Here is a 13,270-nt window from a genome sequence, read left to right as displayed (position 1 = left end):
TATAATATATAATATTCAAGATTGGGAAATGTCCCAATCTTGAATATTATATATTATATTTGGGCCTAAACTCTCTTTTATAATATAGTAGAATGTTAGCAATGCATTGTTGTGTTCTGTTATATACAAACATTAAAATGATAGAAAAATAATGCCCATTCCCCTTTGCAACTTTCCTATTTCCATTTAAAATAAAAAGTTTTCCAACAAACTTTTTAAGAGGGAAATAAAATAAGACTGATATTTTGATTCATAAAATTGTTGCTTCCATTTGATATATTAAAACTCTTATACCATTTTTGGCAATGCTTTTAATTTGTAGTTATAAGCAAAACACTAACATCACATGTGTGAAATTAATTAGGATTGAATATTATTAGGAACTAATTAATCATATGGATTCGGGAAAAAAATTAGGTGGATATATACTAGGGATTACAAGTTTGAATGGATTAATTTATGTAGGTTGAATATTGTTTATGGAAATAGGAACTTATTCCTTGTGAATATTCATGTATTGTTTTGGTCTATAGTTGAATTTAAGCAAAAATACACATGGTTTAATTGACATATATAACTTCTTGTAAAAAATTTAGCTAGGAAGGAACAATTTGCTTTAAGTGTGGCAATCTCATTTTGTTAAAGGAAGTACATTTATATTTACTTGATTATATTTTTAACACGCTTTCTTATCTTTTATTTGATTATATTTTCAACAGATTCCATACCTAATTCTTTTTCATGATCAAACACTTGAAAAAACTTTTCTCGACTTATATAACTTCTACATGTACAAAATTTATCTAGGAAGGACCAAATTGATTTTAACAATATATTGTTAAAAAGATCATATTTTTATTTACTTAATTATATAGATTGTAACACACTTTTTAGGATACTGGCCCGATTCATTATGGGTCAAACACACTAAAATTATTTTCTTTATATATATATATATATAAAAAAATAGGGTGGCGATTAGGCTCGAACTCAAGACTTTTATTTTCTTTAGTACCATATTAAAGTGTATGATCATCTTAAATGGAGAATGTTTTTATTTACTTAATTATATTTTAGGAATATTTTAAACAAAATTCACATTTAATATGCTTTTTTAGCTTCTAGGTAAAAGTCATGTCACATGAATCTTTGAATTTGGAAATACTGATCATATTATCCACACAAAATATTTTAATGAATTGACTACAACTTGTTGAAAACTTAGAACCCAAACAAAAGTGGACTTTAAGATCTCTCTTATATGCCAATTCTTCTAACTCTATGTGCCTAGCTAGTGGCTTCCAAATAGTCAAGTTGCCATACAAATTCACATCATATGTTTATCTAATTTTTTCATACTTTAATATATATTTCGCTAGTCTGTTCATTTTTATTTATCCACTATTTCAAAAATAAATTTTCACACATATTTATCGCTTCTATATCAAAAAATTAAATTAAAGATAATTAATTTTCTTCTGTTTTATCCTCAACATTAATTATTTATTTCTCAAATTATTTTCGAAGACTAGGACTAATACAATAATTAATACAAATATTATAATAAAATACACTGAGAGGTACAAAATTCAGAATGGATAAATAAAAATGAACGGAGCGAGAAAAGGCAAACCTAAAACATGGAATCCCAAAAATAAGGATACGTGCATGCATGAAATATGCAGTAAACCCTTTTTCACGTCTCCTTTGTTATTCATGCAACTGTTACATGGACAAGATATAAAATAGCTCAAAATATCAATTTTTTTTTATTCTCTCATTTATTTATTTAATTAATTAATATTCTTATAGCCCCCCTCCTTCATTTTTTGTTGTAGCTATATAGGCCAACTATTATTTCTGTTTGATGATATGTATAGGCTCGGAAACAGAGTCGACTTCAGAATTTAAATTTTATGAATTTGATGAGTCTAAGATTTTACCTTAATTTATTTAATTTAGTGAGTTAATATCAATTATTTATTCTGAATTAGTGAATATATATAGAATCTGAATTAAAGTTATTGAGTTCGGATAAACACATTGTGGCATGTTTAAAATCATAAAATAAAAAGACATTTTGATATATTTAACATATCTTTAATTTATGATTACAAAATTTAAAAAATATTAATTCTTGACTTTTTTGAATTCTGTACAAAAAAAATTAAAGAAAAAAATTAAAATTAATGAAGGGAGTATATATTATCTCTTACATATCATATGTATCAAAGATCACTTTGTTTGGGATTTTAATTATTATTTTTTATATAAGTAGTAAATGCTTCAACTTGTATAATAAAAAAAAATGCTATCACTATCAACTGAAAATATCCTTGTGTTCAAAGATTGTGACATGACTGCTACCTGGAAATTGAAATGCATCTATAACTAATTATAAAGGTAAATGGGTCCTTCATAACTAATTATAGGGAAAAATTACCAAAATACATATTTTATTTTATTATGATTTCTAAAAAAAAAATACAATTATAAGAATTGCAATTTTTTCAGATACATCTCTATCACCTTTTGGATACGTCTGTGAGCTATTTATCCACAATTTATCTGGATAACAATATTGTATCACGACCTATGTATCCACATGTTTGCTGATGTATCATAAATCATTTAATTTTAAGAGATTTTTGTATAATTTAGAAAAGAGTAGGAATAAAATGTAATTAGCTCTTAACACTATGAGATTTATGTAATTTTTACTAATTATAAAGGTAAATGGGTCCTTCATAACTAATTATAGGGAAAAATTACCAAAATACATATTTTATTTTATTATGATTTCTAAAAAAAATACAATTATAAGAATTGCAATTTTTTCAGATACATCTCTATCACCTTTTGGATACGTCTGTGAGCTATTTATCCACAATTTATCTGGATAACAATATTGTATCACGACCTATGTATCCACATGTTTGCTGATGTATCATAAATCATTTAATTTTAAGAGATTTTTGTATAATTTAGAAAAGAGTAGGAATAAAATGTAATTAGCTCTTAACACTATGAGATTTATGTAATTTTTACTAATTATAAAGGTAAATGGGTCCTTCATATATTGACCCGCCCAAATTCAACTCATCTAAAAGTTGAATTAATTTATACTAAGTATATATGTATGTAAGTAATTAAAATTAGCTCATGAAATTTTTATCAAATTATTTAAATAAAAAATATGTTTTTTTTATTTGATATGTAATATAATATATCTATAATAACTAAGAAAAAAATGTTTTATTAGTTTTGTTTGATAATTAAATAAATTGTACGAAAACAACCAAACAAATTAAATCTTGATAAGAATTGAATGAATTGAAGTATGCTTCAATTGTTTAGCCCATTTTGACTCGATCAATCTAATTCCAAGTAACTTTTAGTAACGTTGGCTAATGACCCCGAATTTATTTGCTCAATCATTTTGATCCATCCAAATTTAATCGTCTATTAATCATGTGTGCATTTTATAGGCTCCCAAAGAGCTACTAGTAGTCTATTCTTCTACAACAGCCAACTTTATGGCTGCTTGATATTTTTGGTGTACAAAGTAAACCTAAGTATAAACAAATTCATATTGCAATAGTATCAACCTAATAAATCATTCAAGTTGTAATAGTATCAACCTAAGTATAAACAAAAAAGCTAAGTTATTGTAATACATAGATATACATTATTTAAATTTAACTTCAGCAGGCAAATAAATACATTAATAGCACATTCATATATTTTAATTTGGCCTCAATGGATAACTACATACTCTAACATGTGTATTCTGTATGACATAAATTTTAAAGATATCTAGATAGTCATTTAGAAAGTTAAGAGTATTGTTCAACTGACATAATGCATACTCACTACTAAAAAAGTTACTAGTATATTTCTATTGAAATTTTCTGCTGAAAAATATTTATTCCCATAGATATAGTAATTGAATCAACAAAGAAAGATATTCACTGTAGTGTGCTATCCCTAGTATTTCAATGGGTATCTGATTCCAAGTATCTCAATGGGAATCTGATTTTCAATATTTTAGCGAGAATTTTATTTTCTACCATGTATTTTTCTGGTGAGCTGGTTTGATGGGAATTGGGGTGGGAATCTGATTTCCAATATTTTAGCGAGAATTTATTTTCTACCATGTGTTTTTCTGGTGAGCTGGTTTGATGGGAATTGGGGGTGAAAAAATCATGTTTTATAGCACAAAATTTTTATTAATTATTTTAACCCCCCCCCCCCCCCAAAACAAGAGCTTCCACCTTTTGCTCCTTTGGTGACTCGAACTTACAACCTTAAGATTGGAAGCTAACCATTTGAGCAACTCTCTCTAGTCAGTTTTTTCAATGATTTGTAATGGGAAATATACCTTCGTTTCTAGTAATGATTCAAAGTTGGAGTGATTATTTATCAGCTGATCGGACCCAATTTAGATATATTTTATTAATATATTATGCCAATTAATTTCATGCATGCACGTATCCTTGTTTTTGGGATCCCATGTTTTAGGTTGGCTTTTATTAAAGTATGTAATGTAAAAAGTCACAAAAATGATGTGAATTTGTAGTACTAACTTTACTATTTCAAAGTTAGGATTATTTCCATCATAAAGATCTTAAAGTCCACTTTTGTTTGGCTTTACTAATCTTTCAACAACTATAACAAATTCTTTAACACGTATAGAGAATGCAATCATTTTCAATTACCTTTTTTCAATTACACTCACAATATTAATTATTCTTAAAAATAAATAATATTGTATTAACTATATAACTAGAAATTATAATTTGCAAATTTAGCATTTTTACGTGATCATTGCAACAAAAATAACTTTTTGCGGCAATAAATATATAAATTAGTAAAGTTGTTAAAGTCTTTACCGTCTTTAGTTAATTGTCATTGGATTCAATGTTGTTATAGACAATAATAGACTTTAGGAACATTTACAAAGAGTGTTAATTACCATTACAAGTTTATATTTAATGGCAAATAAGTTATTGCCGTTAATTAATAACCACTAAAAATCATTTTTGATATAGTGTGTGTTTATCGCTAGTGAATCAATACGGCACATAAATAAATTGCACATATTAATTAAAGAGAGATAAATATAAATTAGTGAAATTAAATTCTTATTTATGATTTAAGGCTTGTGCGCGCTGAAAAAGAAACGTGACAAAAAATTTAACCATGCATGTGTGGTTTTGCGTAATTATAGCTATCAAATACCTAGTAGCTAGCCTATATATACTTTCCCATAGACAAAAAAAATCCATGAACATTAATTACTATCCATAAACAAAAAATTCAACTTAGGATAAATCCATAAGAACTTGTAACAGTAGTATCCACCTAATTTTTAACCTAGTCCCTTTAAAATTAAGAAGAATTACATTAATCTAAATAGTCGTTTACCAAACTGAATGTGTGTATAATCAATGTATAGTTTATGTATATCAATTAGAAAAAATAAACAACGTATCTGTCAGGCTATATATTAATGTTATTTGTGTTGGGTTCTCTTTAATTAATTTGTTCCTAACATTCCATCATAATTAATTCAACACGTGTGATGTTAGAGCCTCACTTTATTACTTTTAAACATATGCACTAGGAAACATTCAATAACGTGAATATAATCAAAATATTCTTTTAATTTTTTTATGTAACACATACACTATAATAAAGATATTTAGCGGTAATTGACTTAATGTCATTATATTATTGCTAAAAAAATTTAACAATATTTATTTAAAATATTACTAATTATAAATATTCATATTATATTATTGACGCAAAATTGAATCTGTTGGACAAATAAGGAATATTAATTTTAAATGGAAAGAGGAAGCTAGGTTGCAAAGGGGCATGGGCATTGTTTTTCTATATTTTAAATGTTTGTATGTAACAAAACACAACTACATTGCTAACATTTAAAGTCATTTAATTAATATTCAAATGTATAAGAAACTTTTTATCCCCTTAGTTTTCTCCTTAAAATAAGGTGCCAACAATTTTCTTGATTTTTGGCCATGTGAATGCATATGTTGGATTATGATTTGAAGTCTTATTTTCCCAAATCCCAACATGACCAAATTGAAAAAATAACCTAACTTTCATTCTAATCCAAAAAGCAACTATTAAAAAAATATTTATTTTTATTTACCAATGAGAGCATACCCCAAACTCTATAAATATCACTCAAAACTACTCCAATTCCTCATCAATTAATATTCCAATTTTCCCTTAGCAAAATGAGTCTCTTAGCAATATTCTCACTTTTCTTCATCTTTTTCTTCAACTTATCATTAGCAACAAACACCATTTACAATGTTCAAAATTTTGGAGCAAAATCCAATGGCAAAGTAGATTCAACAAAAGCATTTTTGAGTGCATAGGGATCAGCATGTGGTTCTACAAGCGCGTCCACTATTTATGTGCCACGTGGAAATTACTTGATTCGTAACATATATTTCAATGGCCAAACATGCAAAAGTAACGCTATTACTATACGTATAGATGGAACTCTCTTAGCTCCTTATGATTATAATGTGATTGGCAATGAAGGAAGTTGGATAAAGTTTGAAAAAGTTAATGGAGTTTCTATCTATGGTGGAATTTTTGATGGTCAAGGTGCTAGTCTTTGGGCTTGCAAAAACTCTAACAAGAATTGTCCTAAAGGAACTACGGTACGTTAAGTTTTCCATTTTTTTTTATGTTTGGTTGAACAATGTTTTTATATTTTACGTTAACTTTTGGTTTCAGGCACTGGCTTTTTACAACTCAAACAACATTGTAATGAACGGAGTAACTGTACAAAATAGCCAAATGTTCCATATTCTAGTAGATGGTTGCCATAACTCAATGATACAAGGAGTGAAGGTGTTATCTCCAGGAAATAGCCCTAACACTGATGGAATTCATGTACAATCATCTTCAGGAGTAAGTATTATGAACTCGAATATTGGTACTGGAGATGATTGTATATCTATTGGCCCTGGAAATTCAAACTTGTGGATTGAAGGCATTGCTTGTGGCCCTGGCCATGGAATTAGGTTTGAAACACAACATATCAATGATTAATTCCTATCTTTTTAGTGAATTTAGTTTGATTTATCGTTCTTACTAAAATGCATGTTCAAAATCTCGATATTTGTGTAGCATTGGAAGCTTAGGTTGGGAATCTCAAGAGCAAGGAGTACAAAATGTGACAGTTAAGATGGTTACCTTTACGAGTACTGAGAATGGTGTGAGAGTAAAAACATGGGCAAGACCTAGCAATGGTTTTGTTAGAAATGTTTTATTTCAACATATTGTTATGACTAATGTTCAAAATCCAATAATCATAGATCAAAATTATTGTCCTAATCATGAAAGTTGTCCTAATCAGGTATTGATTATCACAATTATGATATAATAAGATGAATAATATCAATCGCGTTTTTCCTTATATGATTCATTTTCCTCTTTTTTTCTAGGGCTCAGGTGTAAAGATAAGTGATGTAACGTATGAAGACATACATGGAACATCAGCTACAGAAATCGCGGTGAAATTAGATTGTAGCAAAACAAATCCATGTAGTGGAATAACACTTGAAGATGTGGATCTTAGTTATAAAAATGGTAGAGCTGAAGCTTCATGTGTTAATGCTGGAGGAAGAGCTTCTGGTTTTGAAGAACTTAGTAGATGCTTATAAATAATACTAACAAAATATACTTTTATACATGAAAATATAGTTGGTAATTATATTATACATAAGGAAGATGGATAATCTAATTATAATGATATATTTTATATTCTTTTGTAATAATGTATTATTTATATACTAAGTTGTTATATTAATTAATGATTGTTACATTGGAGATGCTTTTGTAGAAGTTGAAGTGAAGAAGATGGGGAGAAAGAAAAAGAAAAAAAAATTAATATGACATGTGATAAATGATGATTGATGTATGACTTGCACATAATTTAACTATAAATGGTTGGGAATAAATATGAATATATATGCTACTTAAAAATGATTCCATAAAGTAACAGAATCCACAAATTATAATTTCTACTTTACAAAAAGAAAAAAAAAGACATTGAGACATTTTATTTTATTTCACAAAAGTTGATTTTGGAGAAAAAGTCACAAAGTTTATATAACACTAAGCCAATATCTCCATCACCAATATTCCAATAAAGATCGTGATGGAATAATAAATATTCTTCATTCTTAATCGCAGATTTCATGTTCGAATTCAGAGTACAACATAGTTGTCTTATTTAAGAAAAACACTTTACTTTACTCTGATATGGAATTTTTCATCGCGAATTTAAATTTAAGCGGAATTCAATATGAGTATTAGACAGCTGGATGAGCAATAAAATAAAGTTAAAAAAACAAACCCCACTAAGCCAATATCCCTATCATAAACAAGACCCATAATTAAAGCACCTCATCTTATTGTGACACCAATAATAATTCAATTACATACATTGAAATATCCGCCCATTTTTTTCACATTTTTTTCTCTTCATATTTCTTCATTACATAGAGAGTGTGTGAAAAAAAAAAATTAGAGTGAAAAAATGGGAGAAGAAATTAGTAACAAACAGATCTTACTAAAAGATTATGTACATGGATTTCCAAAAGAATCAGATATGGAATTAAAAATCAGTAGTATGAAATTGAAAGTTCCAGAAGATTCAAATACTGTTTTGGTTAAAAATCTCTACTTATCTTGTGATCCATATATGAGACCTCGTATGAAGAAAACTGAAGGCAGTTATACTGACTCCTTTACTCCTGGCTCTGTAAGTCTACATTTTTAATTTTTTTTTATAATATGGTATTTATATTTGAAATTTCGAGTTTATGAGCTTTGAATTCTGTAAAAGATACTAGATTTCTAGTTTTGAGATGAAGCTAGAATTTTGAGTTTATGGTTTCTGAATTCTGGAGAATGTTTTAGATGGTAAGCACTCTCTATCTCGGATTTTGAGATTGTGGGTTTGATTGGAGTTTCTAGGAATGGGGTAATAAAATTGGATTTTTAAATACAAATAGTCTGTGTACCTCTAAACATCTCCAAAATGTATGTGTCATGTCGAGTGTTAGGTGTCCACGAAACATAATGTGGACGAGTTGGAGTGTGAGAACAAGTTGAGATGTTTGGATGTGCACGGTCGGAGTTGGAGTGTTTGCTTGTCAGTTGAGGCCAAATTTAAGTGTTTTGAACCAAAGCTACTAGATTGTGCTGAATTTATTGCTACAACTCTAGCTCTGTCCCTGGTTATGATGAATAGAGGCCGAGTTAGAATTTTGAGTTTATGGGTTCTGAATTCTAGAGAAGGTTTTACATGGTACCGCACCTTCTATCTCCGATCGTAAGGTTGTGGTTTTGATTGAGTCACGAAGGGAACAAAAAGATGGAGCTTCTAGGAAAGGGGTAAAAAAGAGTTGGATTTTTAAACAGAAATAGTCTATGTGCACCTTTAAACACCTCTAAAATTTATGTGTCACATCAGTGTTAGGTGTCCACGAAACACAGTGTAGATGCGTTGGAGTGTTTAGTTGCTAGTAAGATGTCTAGATGTGCACTCATCTAGACACCTCAACTCGTCTCAGTTGTGTAGCTGAATACTCCAACTTACAAAATGATCATCTAGACACCTTCAAAATTTATGTGCCACGTAGCGTCGGGTGTCCACGAAACACACTGAGGACAAGTTGGAGTGTTTAGTTGTCAGTTAATACCTAGTTGAGATATCTAGATGTGCACTATCAGAGTTGGAGTGCTTACGTATCAGCGAAGGCTAAATTTAAGTGTTTGTTTATGTATTATGGCCTTTTATAATTTATACATGAATGGCAATTGAATCCTTTTTTGTTTTACATTGTGTAGCCTATTGTGGGGTTTGGTGTGGCTAAAGTTGTGGATTCAGCTCATCCAAAATTCAAGAAAGATGAGTTAGTTTGGGGAATAACTGGATGGGAAGAATACAGTGTCATCAAGGCTCCTGAGACTCTCTTTAAAATTCACAATACGGATGTGCCGCTTTCTTACTATACAGGAATCCTAGGTAAGTTATTCTGTCAAGAACATCATGGGAAGTACCATGTCGAGACGTATTCCATATTGTAAAGTCTTGGAGTTCTGAAAATATAATTTTGAGAATGTTTGTCCGTTATTGGACATCCATGTTACATTGTCCACGCACGATATGTCCTGTTCTAGACTTGTGGGGGAAGGGTGTTAGATGATCATACACTTCAATGCATATATCTCGAATAAACCAAATCGCTTCAACCTTTGCTGGAACTGATCCTTTTTCTTTTTAAAATGCATTACACAAAAACAGTCCAATGTTTGTGTTTCTAAATTTGATTTTCCTTTTCGTATTTCATTTTCATATTCAAGCTAGAAATTTTTCTTTTTTCTTCTCATTGTGGAAATAGAAGGCGTATTAAGGTCTACGTTTATCCCAAATTTGCACTTTTGTGTTGAAAACAGTTCTCTGAGATCCCTTGCAGATTATTTTTCACACATCAGATGAGAATTATAAAACGGTTAGCATTAAAACAATAGAAAAATAACTAATGTAATTGTATTCTTAGGGATGCCTGGGATAACTGCTTATGGAGGTTTTTATGAGCTATGCTCTCCAAAGAAAGGAGAAACTGTGTATGTCTCTGCTGCGTCTGGAGCTGTTGGCCAGCTCGTTGGACAATTCGCTAAGCTAATAGGTTGCTATGTTGTTGGAAGTGCTGGAAGCAAAGAAAAGGTAAGCTTTCTTCGCGAAACGCTCTTCACCAAAATGGTTGATCTGCTCAATGTTATTGATTTCAAAGCTTGTTCGGATCTTGATGATATTCGTGTTACCTAATGTCAAACCAACTTTTGTTGCCCCATCATTCCTCTAAACAGGGGAATCATGAGGGAAGATCCTTTTCCATTGTTTGCTTAGTAAATGCATGACTTGTAGTCTATTATCAAGAACATCGTCCACCAAGTGAGAGGTTTGAGGTTCGATACCATCTTGAATTTTTAATGTAATATACGAGATTGTCATCAGACCAAACAGAAGTCCTGTGCACTCAAAGAAAAAGCAAAAAGAATATATCCATGTGTTTGGCTTAAGAAGAAAAGAATTAGGTTCATACATGTGGGAGGACGTTAAGACACCGTATTAGTAAGAAATTAAAAGTGTGATATGAAGCTCTTACATGCGATTGTTACACACTTCAACAAGATGAATAACGTCTTACTGTCAGGACAGCTAGAAACTAGAGTTGGTTCTTAAAGATACCCTTCTAGCAACTTGTGACTAATTGAACAATATAAGATCTTGCGTGTATTAGAAATGAGAAATATTTAATTCGTTTTTTAGACGGTTTGATCTTTCACAAGTCACAAACGTATGCGATATTGCTTGAAGTCTGTTGGTACTACTGTTGGATAATATTACACGAACAAAATCATGTAAATTTAGGCAGGGACTAGTACTTCTGATCCGATCTCAATGTTTTCGTTATTTTTCTTGTTGTTAGGTTGAACTGTTGAAGAACAAATTTGGTTTTGATGAAGCATTTAACTATAAAGAGGAACAAGATTTATCAGCAGCTTTGAAAAGGTAAAAGCCGATGTTTTCATGGTATTTTAAGTTCTTGTGGTGTTATTAGTTTTTCTAATAACATATATTTCTCACCAAATGTTGATTTAGTTTGTTGAAGTGTGTGACCATCTCATCCAATAGCTTAAGCTGTTACAGAGAACGCACTTTTTAGTTACTTAATTATATCATTCGTGAATACAACCAGGTACTTCCCTGATGGAATCGATATCTACTTTGAGAACGTTGGAGGAAAGATGCTTGACGCGGTTCTTCTCAACATGAGAATCCATGGACGGATTGCTGTATGTGGGATGATCTCACAATACAACCTCGAGCAAAATGAAGGAGTTCACAACTTGTTCTGCCTCATCTCAAAACGACTCCGTATGCAAGGATTTTTGGCTGTTGATTACTTTCCCCTCTACAAAAAATTTGTAGAAATGGTTACTCCACACATAAAAGAAGGGAAGGTAAAATATGTGGAGGACATAGCTGAAGGAATTGAAAGTGCACCAGGTGCTCTAGTTGGTCTCTTCTCTGGTAGAAATGTTGGAAAACAGGTGGTGCTCGTTGCTCGTGAATAAACTTATCGAGTGTGTTTGATACGATGGAAAATACTTTCGTCGTGTAACTTAGTACCAACAAATAACTTTGTCATGTAAATCATCAAGATTGATGTGTAGTTTTCTCTATCATACAAACATATCTTATCAAGTATGCTAAGTTTGTATGGACCAAAAGTTGTGTTGAGTTTTGTGGTTAAGTGAACTTTGTGTTGCAATAAAAGAAGACATTTTGAATGGCAATAAGTCATGAAGGGGCGGATTCCCTTTGTCGAAAAATTACAATATCGAACTCCTTTTAACTTCTTCATATTTGAAATCCTTGATAAAAATCCTGATTCTGTCACTTATAACAAGATTTGAAGTATGAAGGTGTTTTTGGAGAGCAATAAGTTAACTACACTACATAGACATTGAAAATGATTGACTAAAAATAATAAAATCTATTACAACACTAAATTAAACTTTGGTAAAAGCTAGAAATTCTTGATCATGTTGAATGAAATTCATGTACTTTTCCTTGAGATCCATTTGGACACCAATACTATTACCATATTGTGTAGAATACAACCAAAAAACTTGATTATTTCTTGATCCAAAATGCATTAAATTTGGATTTCCCCATCCAAAATTTGCTTCTTGCATATGAAACCTAGTCAAACTTGAACAAGTAAATTTCTCAACATCATCGTTAGTTCCCCATTCTTTACCTTCATAACTTTTTTTTATATAAATTAGCCACCATTTCAATTACTTCATTTGTTGATGAAGCTTCACCACAATAATCAAGAGTATTTTGCATTGTTTCTCTTATTAATATTATAAAACCGTGTAACTCCATATTGGTAGTCCCTTTAGGCTCATATGTTATAGGAATGTCAATAATAAAATTCCCAAAAGGATTACTTGCTTCGCGGTATTTAAGTTTACCGCGTAAATTCAGGGGAAATGACGTTATTGAAGGCTTCATTTCCCCTGTTATGGCCTGTGAGGCCAGGAGTTGAGCCCTCCATAAAATCGCGGTGATCATTTCAACTCTTGAGGGCTTAAAGTATAGTGCTCTTGAGTTTGTTAATTTGTCTCTGAGTTCTGA

The 13,270-nt window shown here is 30.3% G+C and overlaps 1 protein-coding gene and 1 pseudogene across 1 annotated transcript; both read left to right on the top strand.

The window, feature by feature from the left end:
- Positions 1-6,266: 6,266 nt before the first annotated feature.
- On the top strand, positions 6,267-7,709 carry LOC102598116 (polygalacturonase-like; annotated as a pseudogene).
- A 797-nt stretch (positions 7,710-8,506) lies between these two features.
- Positions 8,507-12,416, top strand: LOC102597808 (2-alkenal reductase (NADP(+)-dependent)-like). The gene is made up of 5 exons (XM_006342364.2): positions 8,507-8,812; positions 9,904-10,081; positions 10,617-10,783; positions 11,550-11,632; positions 11,820-12,416. The coding sequence occupies exons 1-5, from the start codon at positions 8,588-8,590 to the stop codon at positions 12,196-12,198; spliced, it is 1,032 nt and encodes a 343-aa protein (XP_006342426.1). The 5' UTR covers positions 8,507-8,587; the 3' UTR covers positions 12,199-12,416.
- Positions 12,417-13,270: the final 854 nt, after the last annotated feature.

This window comes from Solanum tuberosum, unplaced genomic scaffold (genome assembly GCF_000226075.1).
Source record: "Solanum tuberosum cultivar DM 1-3 516 R44 unplaced genomic scaffold, SolTub_3.0 scf00034, whole genome shotgun sequence".
Classification (NCBI taxonomy): domain Eukaryota; kingdom Viridiplantae; phylum Streptophyta; class Magnoliopsida; order Solanales; family Solanaceae; genus Solanum; species Solanum tuberosum.
This window is presented reverse-complemented; position numbering and strand designations above follow the sequence as displayed.

Excerpts from the sequence above, each read along its gene's own strand:
- LOC102597808 (XM_006342364.2), top strand. The coding sequence starts at position 8,588 with ATGGGAGAAGAAATTAGTAACAAACAGATCTTACTAAAAGATTATGTA. Across the intron at positions 8,813-9,903 it reads ACTCCTTTACTCCTGGCTCT|CCTATTGTGGGGTTTGGTGT; the intron begins GTAAGTCTACAT and ends TACATTGTGTAG. Across the intron at positions 11,633-11,819 it reads TTATCAGCAGCTTTGAAAAG|GTACTTCCCTGATGGAATCG; the intron begins GTAAAAGCCGAT and ends GAATACAACCAG.